General features: G+C 34.8%; 1 protein-coding gene across 1 annotated transcript in view; it reads left to right on the top strand.

The window, feature by feature from the left end:
• ANO3 (anoctamin 3) overlaps window positions 1-15,535 on the top strand; it is a 281,024-nt gene that overhangs the window by 112,183 nt on the left and 153,306 nt on the right. The window contains exon 4 of the mRNA XM_017538733.2: window positions 8,379-8,497. Coding sequence (XP_017394222.1) covers window positions 8,379-8,497 — 119 coding nt within the window. The remainder of the gene's footprint in view (window positions 1-8,378; window positions 8,498-15,535) is intronic.

The following is a 15,535-nucleotide window of genomic DNA, read 5'->3' as shown; positions in this document are numbered from 1 at the left end:
AACTTTCTTCTAATGTTCCTAACCTAATTAAGATTACAGAAATGAGGGAATTACACTGAAGGAACATGTTTTTCAGTTGTGACAGCCTCACAGTCACTGTAAATCTTGTCAATTGTTTATTGAACACATAAGGTCGTCAGACCTCAACTTTCAAAATATATTGGAAATCTGACTGCTTCTCACCACATTCGCCGCCATGCCTGGGTCTGTCTGCTGCTTTCTCTTGGTAAACTGGTATAATAACTTCCTAACAGATCTCCCTGTGCAAAATTTTGCCTCCTTATAGACAATTTTCCACACAGGAGTCACAGAAAGGCTTTAATGAAAGGAAGATTAAATCCCATCATTTCTGTGCTCCTGTCTCTCCAGGGTTTCCCATTACATTTAAAATATAAATGTACTCTGGTATTCGGAGACCTTACAGAATCTGGGTCTGGTCTCTCTAGGGCATTTCCTAATACTTCCTTCTTCTCATGAGCTGCATATAGCTCAGCTGTCTTGTGTTCCTTGTTCACAATAAATACATGCTTATCCTAGGGCCCTACACTGAAATAAGCCAGGTTCACATCCGACTTACTTTCTGTCTCCTAACCTTGATGGATTTTTCTTCATAATACTTATTACCTGAAGTTATTTACTTAGGTTATTCACCCCAATTTTGTGTTTCCATAAGACAGAAACTTTGTCAATCTTACTGCCACCTTTAGCCCCAGAATCAAGAATAATACCTGACCCACAGTAGATGCATAAAGAATAATTTTAGGATTAGGACAGACAAATGGATAAAAGAGCATTCTCTCTTTCTCTCTCTCTCTCTCACACACACACACACGCACACACATGCACGCACACACACACACCCCTACCTCTCTGGAGAGTTGGCTGTAGAATCCACCCATTTTTTTATTGCTCTCTGTGATGTCATTTATCACTATGAGTTTTCTCACTTGAGGACCTAATCTAAATATTATCCTATTTTGTATTTAAATTGGGTTGATAGACTTTCATGCAAAGTGTTTAAATTTTTGAGACTGAGTTTTGCTCTTGTCATCCAGGCTGGATTGCAGTGGCACAATCTCAGCTCACTGCAGCCTCCACCTTCCAGTTTAAGTGATTTTCCTATCTCAGGCTCCCAAGTAGCTGGGATCACAGGCATGCGCCACAACACCTGGCTAATTTTTTGTATTTTTAGTAGAGACAAGGTTTCGCCATGTTGGGCAGTCTTGTCTCAAACCCCTGACCTCAGGTGATCCACCTGCCTCAGCCTCCCAAACTGCTGGGATTATAGGCATGAGCCACCGCACCTGGCTGTAGAATTGCCCTTCTAACATCACTCTTAACTGAAGTCCTCCCCAATAGTTATTTAGATGCTACTTCCTTTCTATTATAGCACTTTGGATGACTACACTAGATAATAATAATTGTGATTTATGTCTGTCTTATTCATACTGCTTGGTACCAGCTATCTACTCAATGACATGGGTGGATGGATGAGGACTAGAAGAGTGCAGGGAAAGATGGTGAGTGGAAAACACTAGCATACTGACATGATGGAAAGCAGTTTACCTGCAGGATTTGCTTCCCTGTGGTGTTCACTGAGCACAGCTCTGTCAGTACCCTCATTGCTTCCATCAAATGGTAGTACTTTAGAACAACAATAGGGCTAGGGAGAAGTAGGCAACAAAGGAAATCCAAAGAGTAAGTCAGTGTCCTCGTTATTATTGTGTCCTAACCACGCAGCAAGCTGTGTATGGGACATATATGAGTTTATTCTTCACAGAAATCTTCCGTAAGATAGTAATTTTGAAAATAATGAAATTTGTTGATGGTCAAAAGGTCCAGCTTCAGGTATCAACTCTGTTACTTATTACTTGGATACGCACCATCTTTGCCTCAGTTTTCTGATTTGTGAAATGGAGATATCAATATTAATTTCTTCTTATACTATAAACAAAGACTGAGCAGAATTTTAGTGAAAGCTTTTGTGAGACTCAAGTTAGAGAATATTTATCAGAGATGACATATAAATAATAAATTATGAAAATAACCTTAGGTCATTATTATCATGTATTCTGTATTATCACCTATTCTGATAATCCTGGAGCAAGCCATTATTAGCATGATATGGAAAGTTTATACAGTTGCAAGTAAGTGAAGGCCAACTAATAATCTACTCACACATTTAAAATTCTCAAGGAAGTGCAGTATCTATTTTCAGATGCTGAAAAATGAAAGGTAGGCTTTAAAATGAAAGGTAAGACTTTTTTGGTAGCCCTAAATTACTCTTTTTTTTTTTTAAGTTGTCTCAGTACTAAAATTGAGCTAACAAAAGAATCTAACAAAAGGAAGAAAATATATGTTTATCTAATACCCTATGTGTTTGAGTAACTGTGCATAGATTTTTACATTTAATCCTTGGATCTATTCTATGAGAATATTTTATTATCTTAAAGTCTAAGGTTAAAAAACTATAACTGACCCACTGCCACCCAGCTAACAAATGATAACACTAGGATTTTAACTTGGATTTGTTGAAACCAATATTGATTCCCTTTCTGCATATAAACCTTTGTGCTTCAAAATATGAAGCAATTTTCTTGAGCTTTGAGACCCCATTTTTTTTTTACAAATGTATGCCTTCCTGCAATTCTGCTACTAGAGAAGAGCAAGAGTTCTATTTGTCATAATCAGAATTACCTTGTTACCACCTGTTCCAGAAGCTGTTGTGTTTTCATTTTTTGAAAATCTGTTTTTCTTAATCTCTGATCTTCTTAGATTTTAAGACACTACCAATTATAAGAAGAATCATCAAATTATTAAGAGCTTTCAGGAAAAATAGGTTATTACCATGATTTCAGAAATGCTAAAATGTGGGAGAATATCATCTTAAAAAGAAGAAACTTGATATAATGTTTGGTATTATAATTTAGTGCTATTGCTTAAACATTTTTTAAAATTGAAACTTAATTGATGTTCTGGGCATATGTGAAATAAATGTCTCATCATCACATGTAGAAAATTTCATTAAAGTAAGGATCTATGGCCTTGCTAAGAACCAAAACACATGAGTAGGTTTCATTTGTGTTTCAGAAGCTCTCACTGATGGGAGAATAATTAGCTTCATTAACCAAAATGCAATACGGTTCTCTACATTGTTGCTCTCAGATATTGACTGACCCTAATACTAACTCTAAAAAGCTTTTTAAATTCTGCGTTTGTGATACAAATAACTCCTGGCAAGAATAACAGAAAAAAAAGTCTGTGAGGGAGAGAGGATTACCAATACCCAGTTAAAGTAGATAACACATTTTACATTTCATTCATACTATAGTTTTTCACTGTTTATCCTTACATTTATGTGGTTTTACAAAGTTACATTCAGAAGGAAAATTATATTTAAAGTGAAATGTGTGAGAATAGCCTAAAATAGCTTTTTTAACTTAAGATTATATTTTAATCATTTCTGTAGATTGTCAGTCTGTAAAATTAGCAATTTAATGGATGCAAATATTCCCACATATAAACATGCCATTCATTTATCAGTTAATTTAACAATTTACTAAAAGATTACAATGCAATTAACAGTGAACTAAATATTGCGATATAACAATGCACAAAACAGTCACTGCACTAATAACACTTATAATTAGGAGGAGATAACATTTATATTTATAAATATGTACATTCAATGCCAGATGCTGATGTATATGTATATATATAGCATATATGTTTATATGTGTGTGTATCATTTGATGTCAGGTGCTGATAAAAATAATAAAAAATAATAAAGCCTTGTGAGCAGAGGGAGAACTATGGGGACTGTATTTTAGAAACAATGGTCAGTGATTCTCTGATGAGGTGACAAGTTAACAGAACGCTGGCTAAACAGAGATTGAGCATTATCAGCAGAAAGACAAGCAAGTGCAAAAATCTTGCAGTGAGGACATACTTTACATCAAATAATCTGGTGCAGCTGGATTGGGGGGCATGCGGGTAGAGCTGTAGGAGCTGGATGGGGAGTGATAGTAAGGAGCTAGATGATGCGTGCCCAGTGGGCTGTTGTATGAACTGTGACCTTACTTGGAGCCACAGAACTATGAGAGGGTTTGAACAGAGATGCAATATGAATTATGTTAGGTTTTTTAAAGGGTCACTCTGACTACTATGTGGTAGGAGCAAAAGATGGAAACAGGACATCGTTTTAGAGAATCTAACAGACTTCTTTTTTTTTTTTTTTTTTTTTTGAGACAGAGTCTCACTGCATCACCAGCCGCCACGCTGCAGTGCAGTGGGGTGACCTCGGCTCACTGCAACCTCCGCCTCCTGGGTTCAAGCAATTCTTCTGCCTCAGCCTTCCCCAGTAGCTGGGACTTACAGGCACGTGCCACCATGCCTAGCTAATTTTTTTGTATTTTTAGTAGAGATGGGGTTTCACCATGTTGGCCAGGATGGTCTCGATCTCTTGACCTCATGATCCTCCCACCTCAGCCTCCCAAAGTGCTGGGATTACAGGCGTGAACCACCACGCCCAGCCTAACAAACTTCTTTTCAAGAGATGTGATGGCTTTGATTAACTGTAATCAGGTGTTGATAAATGATCAGCTTTGAGATAAAATTTAAATACAATTTAGATAGGATTTGGGCATTCAAATACAGTTAGTCATTCAGTAAACATTTATTGACTGGCAACTATGTGTCAGACCCTATTCTAGATGTTAAGTATAAAGCAGTCAACAAACAAGATAACAAAAGTGAAGGAAAAAAGTGTGTGTGTGTGTGTGTGTGTGTATGCATACACACACACACACATACACATAACACGCATATATATGCCAGGCTCACTAAAAATTCCTTAGTGAAGGTAACAAATAATAAATGAAGACAAATAAGTAAAAACACATTGCATGTTAGTGATATGTGCTAAAGAGTGTTATGTGCTAATGAGTTAATGCTTCATGCTAACTCAACAGAATTTGGTGAAGGATCTGATGTAGGGTCCAAGAGAAAGTAAAGAGTCAAGATCACTCCCTGGGTTTTAGCCTAAGTAACTAGAATAAAGTTGTTGTTTATTAAGATGGTAATAGTTTATATGTTTTATTATTCATAAGCTTAGAGAAACATTCCTGTGAACACAGATTTTCTTTCTTTTGGATTATAATTTTAGAATGTGTCTCTGGTTGTGCTCTGTTTTGTTCTTAAAACATATAAGCATACGGCTTTATGACCCAAACACTTCCCACCAGTCTTTACTTTCAACATTAAAGATCAGATTTCAGCATGAGACCTGGACCAAACAAACCATTTCCAAGCCCTAGCAATATCTTTGTATATTATTCATCAGGACAATAATTTAAAACTGTCTGCATACTCTAATATTATTTGTTCCCTTAATCTCTTTACTTGAATTTTCCTACTTATGTTATATATATTTTTTTCATTTTTATTCTGTGAATACTCATTTATTGAAAGTTTTTCTTTGCTTTCTAACTTTTAGGTTCAAGGGGTAAATGTGCAGATTTGTTACATGGATAAATTGCATGCCATGGGGTTTGGTGTGCAGATAGTTTTGTCACCCAGATATTGTGCTGACTTCTCTAATACACCAAGAAAGAAAGGGGGGGAGGAGAGAAGGAAGAATAGCAGACTAAAGAAAAGAAAAACACAAATGTGAAGGAATTTAGAAGAGAAAATGATCAGCTCTAGTCAATGCTGTAGGGCAGGGGAAAAGAGATCTGAAAAAACTTCATAAATATGGTGGTATTTGGCAAATGTTCAAAATTAAGTTAGCTTCCCTCCAGCAAGATAATGTTGCATATTTCTGTTCCAGGAATAGATGAGTTATAGCAATAAAAAAAAAAGTAAACAAAATATCTCTGCCTAAAAAATTAAATTGTGAGTGGAATAGGAGCAGGAAATAAGTAATGAACTTCTATAGGTTTAATTTCTGTGTTCCATGGAAAATAAAATACATTAATTAATGTAAATTATCATTTTATCTTTTATAAGCATTAAATTCATAATTAAATAATTTTAGAGACCCTTAGAGACCTGGGAAAAAGGAAATTGCATGTTGAGGAAGTGGCAGATTTAGAAAGAGAAATTACGTCTTGTGATCCACAGACCGGTGCCTGCTTCCCAATAGCACATGTCATTTCCCTATTCCTGTTTAACCAAATAAGGATTTTTTGCATCTCTAATAACCAAGGTGGGGGGGGTGGGGGGGAGGGGGGAAAGAGAGAGGGGGAGAGAGAGAGAGAGACAGAATCGGAAAGGAAATAAAAACACTAAACACCCTATGCCTTTCAAATTGACAAGTCAGTGATAGGGTTTTGGTAGCTGCTCCAAGAAAATAACTCCAAAATTTCAGTTTCTTTCTTGCTTATGTAACAGTTCAATGCAAATCCAGATTTTGCATTTTAAAATTTTCTCCATGTTGATCATCTTCCTCCAGTTTACCTGTGTGCCTAACTGCCTCAATCTCCATATATTTGCTCAAAATAGTACTACTATGTTCTTTACTAAAATGACAATCCCTGCCTTTCACACCTTCATCCTTCCTATCTACAGTATTTTTTCTCAAATGCACTGACCATAAGACATATTAATAATTTACTTATTTTGAAATTGCATGTCTTCTCCTATTTTAATGTTCTATGAAGGCAGAATTGTGTTTGCTACTATAATGTCAACTTGTAAAAGAATATCTTGCATATCAGAGTTGTTTAATGAACAAAAGTTGAATGAATAAAATGTAACTTACCTAAATTTAGGGAAAACATACTGTATTCACAAGCATCAGCTTTGGAGTCAGATCAGAATTTGTTTCAGTTTTAGATGTACCTTTTACTAGTTTAGTGACTTTGGCACGTTCCTTAATTTCCATGTTCATTTTTTGCTTATTATTAAATGTAGGAAGAAATTATACCCATTAATTAAAGTTTTCATCAGAATGAAAGGAAATAATACAGGTAAAGTTTCTGCGTATTGCGTGCACTTAGCAAATGTTAACCATCAATAAGTGTTAGGTGTAGTTAGTAGGTCTAAGTGTGACCACTAAATGCTTAGAGCTTCTAAACATATTTGGCTATTAACTGCATTCTAAGACATAATGTGACCTATGGTATAACGTTTTAGTTTATACCACTGCAAAGAACCTGATACTATTAGCTGCCCATGATATAACATACCATGCTATAGTATTTTTTAACCATCACCTATAAAGAAATACATATATTATAAACAAAATTGTTTTTCTTCTGTACAATAAGTTACTTGACTGAACTCTTGACAGCACTATTGTTTTGTATTACAAAATTCATGCTTAGTAGATATCAACGAATCTAATAAAATAACTCTTTAAGATGTTTTGATTTGCTTGAAAAGGCAAAATATATAGCAATCTATCTGTTTTTTGAATTTGAAGGGATATTTATATCATATGGAATATAAATTTTGTGAAGTGTGTCAACAGTTCTTGGCCATACAGACACTGTAGAGATTTCCTATTTTATACTGTTTTACATTGATTACAGCTTATTCATTGTTCACATACATCGTTATATGTAACCGACATTACAGCATTTTATCTTTTTGCTATTCTACTAGTAACCGTCATTTTTCAGTGTTCTCTCTTCTTTCCTGGCAGTTGTTTGAATCCCCTGATTTCTTCTATATTTCTTGTTATGTTTATTAACATATTTTCTATGATTTCTCAGACTTTTTACACTTCAAATTTGTCCAGCTTTTAAGAAAACAAACTCTCAAAATCAATGCAGTTTTTAATTAAGCAAATAAATACTTGTACAGTTCTTACAGATGTCTCTGTCTTCAAGTTCAAAACTAGCGATACATTTTTTTCACGGTTCTATTTTTATTTTCAAAAATTTGAAATACATTCAATAGCACAGATGCATTTAATTCTTCTGAAAATCACTGTCAGTGTCAGCGTTAGTAAATAGCAGGCACATTTTCATGTGATTACTTTTATCTGCTTATTTATTGAATATATGGATTATCTGAAAATTACGCCACATAAATTTTATATATTTTCATATATATAAATTTTTATATTTTTTCATATATAGGTAGGTGTATATATATATATATATATATATATATATATATATATATATATATGCTATACTTTGGGAAAACATAAAAGAGGAAAGATTACTACATTTAATGAAAAAAGAGAAAATAAAAATGTTAAAAATCGATATAATTTNTATATATATATATATATATATATATATATATATATATACCTATATATGCTATACTTTGGGAAAACATAAAAGAGGAAAGATTACTACATTTAATGAAAAAAGAGAAAATAAAAATGTTAAAAATCGATATAATTTTCTCTTTCTCTTTTATAGCCCTAGGAAAAGATAAGGATTACACGGATGAATCAGAACATGCGACTTATGACCGATCTCGTCTCATTAATGACGTTGTTACCAAAGATAAGTCTGAATTCAAGACAAAATTATCAAAGGTAATGAGAGCTGAATTATCAATAAGTCATTTTTAGAGCATAATTTTTAAAACCTTTCAATATTTGTCTACATGTTTGGTGTTCTGCTGGATAATATAAAAGAACATATATTTTATAATGGTACCATTAAGAACTCAGAAGTAAAAGTAATATAGAGAGATCATATTCATTCATATTTATATTTATTCGTCATATTTCTCAAGCAGAGTGTTTAAAACAGTTAATCTGAAGTGTAAAATTATTCATTAATAGTCTCTTTAAGGCTTTATTTCTTCATCTTTCTTAGTCAGCATGAATTAATCAGAACGTGGATTTTAGTATCAATTCAACCAAGATTTAAATTCCATTTCCACTACCCAGTTGTAATAACTTGATAAGGCTAATTAACTCACTGAGAATTGTTTTCTCATCTTGAAATATGCTCCTGGTTGTCTGCTTGACAAGATTATTTGAAGACAAAGTGAGATAACCATGTAAGTGTCTGGTGCATGATAAAGATTGAAAATACTTCATTGAAATTGTAGTTCACCAATTAAAAAAATGAGGTAGAGTTCAATTTTAAAAACTTTTACCTCCAACAGTCCTGCCATCCCTCAAACAAATGCTTTCATGAACTCTTCAAAGCATGTCAGTGTTTCCATCAAATGCCAAATACTAAATGGATGCTGCTGCTTTTCATCATTGCAGATATAACTGATCCATATTTTCCTTTTGATGATTTCCGGGACAAATCCTGGCTCAGGCTAAGCTCACCTTATTTTTTTTTTTTTTTTTTTTTTTTTTTTGGTGGTGAAAAAGGAAATGCCTTTGTAAAAAAGAAAGTTGGATATTAAGTGCAATTTAACACAAGGAATGACTTAGGTTTCAGTTTTCACTGCATGACTAATAATCACATCCTTTAATACAATGTTCTCTGTGATATTTGATTTTGTATTTCTTGGATTAATTTTGCAAATCTCCTTATTAGTCACCTACCAATGTGTTATTAAATAAATATGGCAGAAACTAAATATTACTGTGTATGAGACCAAACTAATACATAGATGCAAGGATAATTGTGCCAAATTTCTTTATTCCTGTTTGTTTGGATTTATTAAATGGGATCACTATTCTGGCCCAAAAATTCTTTTTTTTTTTTTTTTTTTTGAGACAGAGTCTCACTCTATCGCTTAGGCTGAAGTACAATGGCGCGATCTAAGCTCACTGAACCTCTGCCTCCCAGGTTCAAGCTATTCTCCTCCCTCAACCTCCTGAGTAGCTGGGATTATAGATGCATGCCACCTCACCTGGCTAATTTTTGTATTTTTGGTAGAGATGGGGTCTCACCATCTTGGCCAGACTGGTTTCAAACTCCTGACCTCGTGATCCACCTGCCTCGGCCTCCCAAAGTGCTGGGATTACAGGCGTGAGCCACTGTGCCTGGCCTGGCACAATACTTCTTAAGTTATCTTTGCAAATCAGGCGTTTATCTCTCTGTGGTTACTAAATCTGCCCCCTGTATCTGTCTTATCAATACAATGGATGTTTAGAATCTCTACTATCTGTAAAGCACTGTTTCAAATCAACTGAGAGAAGGAGTTGCAAGAGAAATTAAGATGTTGTTTCTTAATGTGCTTATAGCACTAATTGGAAGACAAACACAATATGCTCAAATAATTAGAAAACGAACTAAGATTAAATAAAGTTTGTATTATCTGCTTTTCTACAATTACTATATGCCACTAATGATAGCCACCATTTTATTTCTTCTCAACAGTAGCAATTTCCCAAGTTCCACTTTGACTAGGCTTGAACTTTAGAATATCAACGTTTTAAAAAGTTGAACATGTATGAATATTTTGTTTTTTTAACATTAATGATGAGAGAATGATGTGTGATGTTGGTAACAGACCACAATAGGTCAGTCTAAGATATCCTATCCTAATGCCCTACTAAATCTACCTGATTACATATCCTTCTCCTATTACACTTCCACTCAAACTGTAGAACATCATGAGACACGGGGGTGACTTGTTCTTCTAGCTTCTATTAAAATGTGTCTGCTTTTATCGATATTATAGTTTAGAGTGCAGCACAAATTCCATTTGAGCAATATCCAAAATGTTTAAATGCCATTTAGGTAGTCTACTTGCAAAGTTTATTTACAAGTGAAGAGCAAAATTATCTACTTAGACAATGTTCTTTGTCACAGGAAACCTCAAAAGAGCAATAACCTAAATTTTTATTGTTTCGGTGTCTATATACCCTGTGCTTTATAAATTTGTCTCTCTTATTATACCCCACCACTAAATTGTGTGTGTGTGTGTGTGTGTGTGTGTGTGTGTGTGAGAGACAGAGAGAGAGAAAGAGAGAGAGAAAATTAAGGTATATTTTTTGAGTTAGATCTTATAAAATTGATAATCTTTACTCATTTGTATCCTACAAAATAGAAATTCTGTGGTTCAAATGAGCCTATTTAGATAGACTAAAGATAGACAGACAGATAATTGTATGGCTGAAGATTTGTGCCTTTTAGGATCATTCACAAGTGACAAATATACTGGTTGTAATCTGCACTGTGCATATTATGCAATGTAAATAATATTTTATTTCTGCACAAAAGTTACTCATTTGCAAAGAGATCATTTTAGAGATAACAAAGCAAATTTATGAGGAGTCAATAGAAAGGGGGCACCAACTCAAAGGGGGATAATAATTCCTAATATAAACTACACAGTGAGTAATGACAAGCATTAAATTATGGAAAACAAATAAAGCTTTCTAACAAGTTTACCATCAGCTATACACTAGAATAATAGGAAATAACCCCAAGTCCTCCAAGGTGATGTCTTATATTGAATTTATGAGGAAGCACTGTTGAGTTGTGAAATATAAAAAACAAAGAAAGAAATCCAGAAAAACATCTGACTAGTTTACTGAGAATTGTGTAAATAGACCTTATACCTGTTTAAACATTTGGCTTCTCAATTATTGTGCAAATATTTTCTGAATGATGTTCAGTTGGGGTAGTAAATTTTAACTTTTGTCAGGTACATATGCACTGTTTGTAATGATCGTGTAAGATAATGTATTTATAAGTAACTATAGTTTGCTTTAGAATTCTTCAGAACAATGCATTGTATCTTTAGAATACCTTGCTTCAAATCATAAATTTTTAGCATGTGATTTATACATCAGTTATTCAACATTTTACACATCAAAAGCATCTGTAATTTTGATATATCTAATATGATGAACAGACATTGATAAATTAATCAGACATATTTTGTTTATTGTGAAACTATAATGCACAAAGCTTGGTATGGTAACAGTAAATAGCTTTTGTTATCCAAGTACTGACTAGGATACAGTTTAGGAATTCAGACATGCATATCAATTGGGAAATACATGAGATTCTAGAAATTAGAGGCAATACTAAAAGTGATTTAAATCTGTATTTAGCTAGCCTCAAGATTTATAATAGAAGTCATATTTAAATATTTCAAAGGCATTTTGGTAGACATAAAATTGGCCACAATCTTTTCTTTCCTATATACATTCTATTTTCAGTGAGATTTTGCAGCTCCTCCCATCAAGAGATAGAATCTATTGAACAGGTCTTGGTCCTTTTGTTTGTTAGTAAACTGTTGCAGAAGTAACATTATGCCAGCACTGAGCCTTGAACTCAAAAGATCTTGAACTCGCATTCTTTATCTTGGGATTCTGCCTTTTACCATGTGAATAAATGAGAGCTAGTCTTGAGGAGGAGAAGAGACCACATGGACCAGAGGCTAATACGCACAGTTGCCCCAAATGAGGGAGAGAGGGATATGAGAGAATCCAGCAGCAAAGCCCAGGAAAATCAGACCTATGAAAAATCTCAACTGAGACCAGAAGAGCTACCCCGCTGAGCCCAACCTGTGTACAGAATCATGAGCCGAAGAGTTGTTTGGGCATGATTTGTCTCTCAGCAAGAGATAATTGAGACAACCATAAATGTTAAAGGATAGCACATTGGCTGATACCAATGATTGCTAATATACAGTTAATTCTTCCTCAATGTCTAGGAAGATTTGCAAAATTGTCCCAGAGTTTGTCACAGCATATTCATAGCAGGAATTTAATTTTATGGAGCCCAAGTGTATTTTAAATGGCATAACTGCAATCACGTGTATTTAAGCAACGTATCTAAAACTTTCTAAAATTGTTTTTTAAACTCTATTTTGTAAGGGATTTCCTTGTGAAAACATTAAATCAGGGTAAAATTCCAAGATTACTATTAATCAAAATGTGTTTATAGTTAACAGCAGTCACAAACATACAATTTTTAAAAAATGTTTAATTTTTCTGGGTACAGAGTAAGTGTATATATTTATGAGGTATTGGGATATTCTGATACAGGTATACAATATAATAATTATATTGGGGTAAATGAGGTATCTGTCACCTCAAGCATTTATTCTTTGTGTTGTAAGCAATCCAAATATACTTTTTTAAGATGTACAATTAAATTAGTATTGACTCTAGTCACCCTATTGTGCTATCAGATACTAGATCATATTCCTTGTTTCAAAATACTTTTTGTGCCCATTAATCATCCTCTCTCCCCTTGCCCTACATTTCCCAGCCTCTGTTAATCATCATTCTATTCTATATCTCTATAAGTTCGATTGTTTTCATTTTTAGCTCTCACAAAATAAGAACATGAAAAGTTTGTCTTTTTGTGCTGGACTGATATCACTTAGCATAATGACCTCCAGTTCCGTTTGTAGTGTTTAATGAAACAGGGCCTCATTCTTTTATGGCTGAATAGTACTCCATTGTGTATATGCAGTGGCTCATGCCTGTAATCTCAGCACTTTGGGAGGCCGAGGCAGGTGGATCATGAGGTCAGGAGTTCGAGACCAGCCTGGCCAAGATGGTGAAACCCCATCTCTACTAAAAATACAAAAATTAGCCAAGTGAGGTGGCATGCATCTATAATCCCAGATACTCAGGAGGCTGAGGCAGGAGAATCACTTGAACCGGGGAGGTGGAGGTTGCAGTGATAGGAGATCGTGCCACTGCACTCCAGCCTGGTGACAGAGCAAGATTCCATCTCAAAAATAATAATAATAATAAAATAAAAGTTTTCTTTAAGACCAGTTTACTTTCTTTTTTTTTTTGAGACGGAGTTTCGCTCTTGTTACCCAGGCTGGAGTGCAATGGCGCGATCTTGGCTCACCGCAACCTCCGCCTCCTGGGTTCAGGCAATTCTCCTGCCCCAGCCTCCTGAGTCGCCGGGATTACAGGCATGCGCCACCATGCCCAGCTGTTTTTTTGTATTTTTAGTAGAGACGGGGTTTCACCATGTTGACCAAGATGGTCTCAATCTCTTGACCTCGTGATCCACCCACCTCGGCCTCCTACAGTGCTGGGATTACAGGCTTGAGCCACCGCGCCCGGCCTTAGACCAGTTTATTTTCTTACCTCTTGACAAAAGGCTTTTTCATCCCTACATGGCTAAGCAATTTAACGAAGCATTTTTTAATAAAAGGAAAGGAACGTTCCCAAAAATCCATAGACTAAAGGACCTCACCTGACTGCAAACAAAATTCTAGAGCAAATGAGGGGGATTCTTTATGGTTTGGGTAAATATTGCCTTTTCCTGTTTCATGAATATGAAGAACATTGGGAATAACATTTGAAGATAATGAGGTCCTACAGCCAAACCATATGATCCTGAGAACTAGAATCTCTCTCTTCACCAAGAAACCACATCCTACATACCAACCGAGGCCTCTAGATGTGGGCAATTTACAGGGATCATCTATAGTTAATCTACGCTAGCAGGAATAATCCTATGGTAAAGAATCCATGGCGTCTGTAGTGGGCGTTAGTGAAGCTCAGCTGGCTAGTTCTTTTGGACTCAGCTGGGATTTTTCATGGATCCAACACTGTCACTTAGGATGCCCAAATTGACTAGAGATATTGCCAATAATGAGTCTGAGAATATGAATCTATTTTTCAGTTACAGTGACTTCACCTTTGAAAGAATATTAGGTACCAAATCAAACAGAAAGGAGGTTATGGACAAGGAAAATCTGGACATGAATATTTTAGCAGTTCATTAAAATTAGATCACAAGGCCATTCACTTTGACTGTGTCAACTGGCATTGGCAGATGGTGCTCATCTTTATCTCAATGGGTATTAGAAATAATTTTCTGTAGGACTGGAGATACTGGTCATATGATGGAGAAGGTGAGAAGGAGATAGCCTTTGTAGTCTTTAACAGCATACCTTTTATGTGGATGTTGTGAACTATTTCATTTGTCTAAATGGCTCTTTACCTCCAAATTGTGTATAGGACTTAGTATTCTGAATATGCTGCTTCTTATTTTTGTCCAGATATTGTGAGATAGTGATGACAAACTACAAGATGAATGACTAACTTGGCTACTTTAATGGACAAGGTTATGCATGGAATGAAACACTAAGAGAATAGATTTGCTTCTTTGTTGGGATAGTCAGTTTCTATAGAAAATATTAATATTTCTTTAACTTTAGTACCTGAAACAACCTTTTATTTATATTTAATAATAGAATTAAGTATCATAAAAATTTAATTTTCGTGTAAAACGTGGGTCACAGAGAAAATCATCTTGGTTTATTAATCTATTTGTCCATGTTTTTAAATTTATCTTCTTACCTAACATTAAGAAGTCTACTTTTTGATCAGCCCAAAGTATGTCTGGTCTTATTTTCAGAGTCTTTGTATTCTCCGAAATACTGAAAAGGACATTATCCTCCCTGCAGTCCTAAGAGGAATCTCCCTTTTTTTGGGCCACTTAAGTACTTAGTTTGACCCTCAGAAACCTTTCTTAGTAAATGGCGAGGACATGTTCTACATTAGTTGATTGCCAGTGTACATTTTCCGAAAGATTTAGTACAAGAGTTTTCAGAGTTGCTTCAAATTTTCTGCAGATTGCTTAAACTCAAGTGTGTGTGTGTGTGTGTGTGTGTGTGTGTGTGTGTGTGTTTACATGTGAGATAGTGGCATATATGTTATGATAAAGGA

The sequence above is a fragment of the Cebus imitator genome, unplaced genomic scaffold (genome assembly GCF_001604975.1).
Source record: "Cebus imitator isolate Cc_AM_T3 unplaced genomic scaffold, Cebus_imitator-1.0 Scaffold113, whole genome shotgun sequence".
NCBI classification, from domain to species: domain Eukaryota; kingdom Metazoa; phylum Chordata; class Mammalia; order Primates; family Cebidae; genus Cebus; species Cebus imitator.
Note: the sequence above shows the minus strand (reverse complement) of the source record. Positions and strands in the feature narration are given on the sequence as shown.